At 44.1% G+C, this 6,000-nt stretch overlaps 1 protein-coding gene across 1 annotated transcript in view; it reads left to right on the forward strand.

Moving 5' to 3' along the window:
• HCN4 (hyperpolarization activated cyclic nucleotide gated potassium channel 4) overlaps nucleotides 1-5,325 on the forward strand; it is an 820,325-nt gene extending 815,000 nt beyond the window's left edge. The window contains exon 8 of the mRNA XM_085643909.1: nucleotides 1,244-5,325. Coding sequence (XP_085500035.1) covers nucleotides 1,244-2,769 — 1,526 coding nt within the window. The 3' untranslated portion in view covers nucleotides 2,770-5,325. The remainder of the gene's footprint in view (nucleotides 1-1,243) is intronic.
• Nucleotides 5,326-6,000: the final 675 nt, after the last annotated feature.

Raw genomic sequence — 6,000 nt, forward strand, 5'->3', positions numbered from 1 at the left:
TCTAGGCAACACATTGTGTGCTAGCGCTGGGAAAAAAACTGCGATGTGCCCGAATTTTGTTAAATACGGCACATTCCTGCCCTTTTCCTGTTGTGCAGCACAGCAAGGTGACTTGCTGCACAGCGTGAATTTTTGTTAAATATGCACCCAGAGCAAATCTGGGGTCCACATTGTAGCCCAAAATAAATATAGCCCCAACAATCGTAGCCATAAAATCATAGATATCACAATTAAAAAGGCAAATGTAAAATCAAGAAAAAGAAGTAATACGTTCCTATTTTAGTACGAGTTTGAAGATCTAACAGATGAACAATGGAATTCTGTAATTATTTCTTACAATTCCAATGGCACATTGCAGTTCAACTGGTAAGATGATTAACATGTGCGGATCTTTTTGCTCTAGATATGTGTAAATTTATGCTGCACCAGTGGGCTTTTTCAGAAAACTCTACCACTAACTAATCACCATTGCCCTTCTTAAAATGTGTTCCTTAGTTAATGCACACAACTCTTTCAGGAAAGAGCTTGTGACTCAAGAAAGAAATGAAGGTCAACTAATGCAATTGCTTTATGGTCAGAGTACTGAACTTCTAGCTTATATTCCCAATCATGATCAAGGTGTCTAGGCAGAGGTGCATAGAGCTGGAACACACAGGAAAGTGCAGTTAGGAATAGAGGGACATCGATAGAGTTGTATGATACTGCGAGGCTTGGTACTATTGCAGGTCAGCTAAAGATTTGCAGGTATTGGTACCGAACAGTAGTTGGAAGCTTGGAGCTGCTGTATCAGTGCCTCGTGTATTTCAGTACCAGAATACAGCAGCAGCGATTTTGAAATAAGGTACATTAAATAGAGTTTTTTAATGTCCAGGTATTAGGCTAGCAAGGTATAGGGTCAGTTGGAGCATCAGAAGAAGTGTGTGTATGTCTCAGAGAAAGACTTTTAAGTGATAGTGCAGGTTAATATTGATGAGGTTTAGAAGGGCAGTATACGTCTTAAGTACTAGAACCGGAAGTAGTGCATTGGGTTAGGATATCGGACGCAGTGCTCGAACAGTAGGAGTAAACATCTCCAGAGAGGATCCACAGGTCTGCAATTCTGAGGAGTCTCAATCCCAAATCGGGAGAGCTGAAGCATAGATGACAAAATAAGTGTACCCTGAAAAGTGAAGCTAAGATAGTGAATCTCACCAAAGTAGACGTCACATTGGTGCCTTGGTTAATCTTTTGTTTTGCTTTCCAGGCAAGAAAAATTCCATCCTCCTCCACAAAGTTCAGCATGACCTCAGCTCTGGAGTCCTGAATTACCAGGAGAGTGAGATTATCCAGCAGATAGTGCAGCATGACCGTGAGATGGCCCACTGCGCTCACACCATACAGGCTGCAGCTGCTGAGGTATCTACCCCCACGCCTGTAATCTGGACTCCTCTGATCCAAGCACCACTGCAGGCTGCTGCTGCCACCACATCAGTTGCTATCGCTCTTACTCACCATCCTCGGCTTCCAGCTGCCATTTTTCGTCCTCCCATGTCAGTTTATGGCTCTTTTGGGCAACAGCCTGGTCAGACACCAAGGCAGCTTAAAAGGCTTCAGTCTTTGATATCTAGTGCTGGCCCTTCTTCTGTGGGATCATCTGCAAGCACATCATCCCAGCTGCATACCCCAGGACCTGAGACACCCGCTTCATCTTCCTTCCACATTCATCAGTTGGCAGGCTACTCCGCCTCTGTCGGCTTAACCCAGTGGCAAAAAACTTCAACTGGTTCCCCTTGCGCCAGCTCAAGCCAACAAAGGTTAAGTGGTATGCCCTCCTTGGGATTAAGCCAGTCACCACAAGTTGCCTCCGGGTCTCCTTTGGGCAGAGGACCACCACAGTCAATTGCAAACAGCATGCTCGGCCACTTTGAGCCAGTCACGAACAACTCTCCATCAGCTTCCTTCAACCAACTCTCCTCCAGTTCACCTGGAAGCCATCTCAACCAGCTTCAGCCATTACTAAAACCGACAAAGGTTGGACCATTTCAGCAGCAGTCCTTGGCCACAGGACATTTGGGGCAGCAGCTCCCGTTTCAGACGTCTCCTCTTTCTGTTTCTCCAACCTCCAGCTTAAACCAGCTGGCGCAGGCAGCAGGAGGATCTCCTTCAAGTTTGTGTCAAATACAGCCAAGCACAGTAGGACCATTCTCCGCAACCATAGCCCAAATGCACCAAGACAGGTCATCGTTTGCCTTGACTCCGCCTTTACAGCAGCCTGGCTCCCCAGCACCTGGTTACACATCATCAGGTATTAGCCCACCTCTGCAGAGTCCAATTTCAGCACGAACTTTTCATTCCAGCCCTCCTGGATCCACAAGCTCCCATGGGTCACTGCTCACTCCACAGACAGCTAGTCCCCCACTACAGTTTCTTCAGCCTAAGAGCTCACCGCCTTTACCAGCTGGTCGCTTGACCCAAGATATCAAACTAATTTCTGCTTCCCAGCCATCTCTACAGCCACAGGATAGGAGTCAAGTTATGAGTCAGAACTCTCTACAGTCCTCCAGAGAATCCCTCACAGGCTTCTCTGCATTTTCTGGTGGGCCGGGAATTCCAGGTAGACCTTGTAGTGCTCTGCCAGAGAGAATGACTTTGCCACAGCAAACATCCTCTGCATCTCTCTTTGGAGTGACGGTAGCTCCGCCTTCTGTGCCGGGCGGCCCACACAAAGACTCCTTAGCTTTCACAGAAGAACGAGAACCTTTCAGATCCAAGTTGACTTCAAATTTGTGAAGACCTAAATTCACTTCCATTACAGGCACTGTATCTCCTGTGGTCTGTCTCCTTGGCAGACCCCATAAACTCCTCCCTTCTGCCCTTAACCCATCATTATTCAGGTTTAACTGTGATATTAGAACTAATAAGAATTAACAATCAAATTAAAAAGAGAAAAAGGTAAGCAAATATTAGTAGATCTATAGTTTTTTGGTCACAGGATTTTATAGAAGATTTTCATATTTGAACACGAGATAGAAAACTTAATATGTGAGGTAGAACCTGTACATTAACTCTCCCCAGGATGAGTCTGGCCATGTAAGATCAGCTGTTCAGCCAACGAAGGAAAGAAGGAGTAACTCCTAACCATCTAAATTGCCAAGAAGAAGCACTTCCAGGTGAGGTGCCTGGCCTGAGCTCGAGCAGGTGCAACTTTGGAGATACCAATGTTCATTACCAGCCTACAGGGGTAGAAGTCCAGGGACAACCTCTTCTATATTTGCTCTGATGCACAGGTTATGTTATGTTGTTTGAATTTATGCACTCTAGCAGCACCATTTTATGGGATCATGGGAAAGGAAATTATGCTACTGAAATTAAAGTCTCTACTTCCTGTGGGATTTTACACACATCACTGTCCATCGTTATTCGGGGGCAGCTTTTGCTGTGGTTTCTAAGACAGGGAACTATAATACTTGTGTGTTTTCCCGTTGAACGCCAGTGTCTCTCACACTCACTGGGTTCATGGGGGCTTCTGACACAGGACGTTGTGTAGTTGAAATTAAACCTTACGCTGTATGTGGAACTTCCTGCAGAAGCATCTCTGCCATTTGTTCATAAAGCTTTTGCTGCGGTTTCACACTAAAAGCATGGAGATGACCTTTTTGAATAATGTTAACTATCTCATCCCTGTGGCTGCATTTGAGTGACGTCCTCGGAAGAACTTCATGTATCTTACTATAGGATGTGCCGCTACATACCGATATGGTTAACATTTCTCATTGGACAATTCCCCAGCTCTCGCAACAGCAGCCATATTGAGTTAACATTGTTGTATTGTTTTTTATGACTTTTCAAACCTCACTACTATCCACTATTTAGGAAAGATTGCAATAATAATAGTAACGATCTAGAAAAACAGAGGCCAAAGTGAATATTGGGTGCAATAGCTCTGTCTTCTCACTTTGTTCTTTCTTTTTTGCTTATTTCCATCCGCTATTGCATCTCCTGTCTTTTCGCATTGCCTTTTTCCTTGTCCTCTTTTTGAATAGTATGTTTCTCTCTTTTAAAGACTCCCCACTTTCTGTGGTTGCTGTGTTTCACCCACTCAGTCTGTTAATGCAGAGAAGGGTAGCACCATTAGTTCCAACCTTACCAAATTAACAGGGACGTTGCCAGACAGTTTCTAAGAGGCACCTCAAGTGTTTGATTGTTCCAGAGTTCCAGACCAGTAGGAAGCCACTGGGCAAGATGAAGATTGAGACAGCAATATATGAGGGATGATGTGACCGAGGGGAACTAGTTATTCAGTACCTAACAGTACATTGACACAGGACCCCATGTGACCCCATTCCTGTGGTTCAACACAAATGTGATCATTTCTAAACACATGCCCTTCTAATCATCTCAGAGTCCCTCTTAGAAATGTCCTCCTAGCTTTTCATTTTGCCTGGGACTTTGTTTTGTTTTTCATCTCAACTCCCACAGAACAAAGGAACATCTCTCTGAGCATCAGGACGGATGGTAAACATATAACATCAAGCACAGTGCAATGTAGCCAAAGTCACAGACTAGGACAAAACAAACCAGAGAGCAAGAAAAGTGAAGTCAAGATGCGTCTGTGATAGTCTGTGTAGGAGGGCATTCATTGGGACAACACCAAGCTAAGCACTGTACATTTGGGGTCACACACTGGAGAGATGTTCACATGATAGTGATATCCAGTGACTAAAGCAGAATCAAGTATCTGCGTTACAAGTAGACGGCTATATTTACTCTGATTGGCGCAGCTCAGATGTACAGTGCTGTCCAGCAAGGTCTGTAGACTGGAACAAATCCAAATGGTCAATTCAAGACCTAAAGTCTATTACTGTAATAATTCAGTTTTGAGCATTGCCCAGCTGAGGTAACTGACCAGTGTTACTTGAACTGAATATGTACTTCCATCTGTATAGATCCTGCTTCTCTTAGCCCTCCACCCTTCATTTCGCCAAGGAGCGGTGTGGAATCAATGAAATTTCTGGAAGATGTTGTCTTTGCTCCACAAAGCTGTGAGAATGTAGGGGTGTCCTAATCAAGCAGGAGAAGACCCACTGAAATGGATGAGTGTATCCCTTGGTAAAGAAGTGTTTCCTAACAAGCACCTTCCCTCGCGTGTGATCTCTAAGAGATTCTTAGCAGCCGGGGTGATTAACATCCCGTTCATTTCCTGAAACACGAGCTTTACTAAAAACTCATCACTAAGCTGAATCAAATGTCACACTTAATAGAAAACATGTTATTTTTTCCATGTTTTATGCAAGACAGTGAAACTGTCATATTTCAAGCATTTTTGCTATGTTTGTTACAATAAAGAAACAGCAATACCACAAAATTGCCAAATGTCTATTTTCCACATGGACGTCTTTAGTGTTTCTACAAAAGTAACATTGCTTCCTCTTGTGTTGTACTTTCAGTTGCGTTTCCAATAGGATGTATCATTCCTAGAACAGCTACTTTGATACTTTTCCATGGTATGCACAGGGCAGGGGTGGGGAGGGTGGTTGACTGTAAAGGTATTGTCCTGTTATTGTATTGTTATTGTATTGTATTGTATATTTTAAGAGCGCATAGTTACCTGCAGGCTTCCCAGCGCTGCGAGAGTTATAGCGTGCATCCATGATCATCTGTGGTGATACATGGTTGGGGCTAGCTAAGTTTTAACCATTTTTCTAAATGTGGTCTCTTTGGGTTCGTTTCTAAACTCAGTCGGCATGAATTCCATAGTTTAGGGGTCAAGTGAGAGAATGATCTCCCCCCAGTCTGGTCGTTTGAATTCATGAGACCATCAGGAGTCTTGCATTTGAGGACATCAAAGTCCTACTGTGGGTGTAGTGTGACAAAAGGGCCCTAAGTAAAGGAGGTCCCTTGTGGTTTGTTCCCCTGTGTACCATACACAGTCCCTTAAATGTCATTCTTTCCTCCACTGGAAGCCAGTGCCTGGTGGCCAAGGTGCTTTTTGCTGAAGTGGAGAAGTCTTGTCTCTTGTTA

This window comes from Triturus cristatus, chromosome 3_1 (assembly GCF_964204655.1).
Source record: "Triturus cristatus chromosome 3_1, aTriCri1.1, whole genome shotgun sequence".
Classification (NCBI taxonomy): Eukaryota; Metazoa; Chordata; class Amphibia; order Caudata; family Salamandridae; genus Triturus; species Triturus cristatus.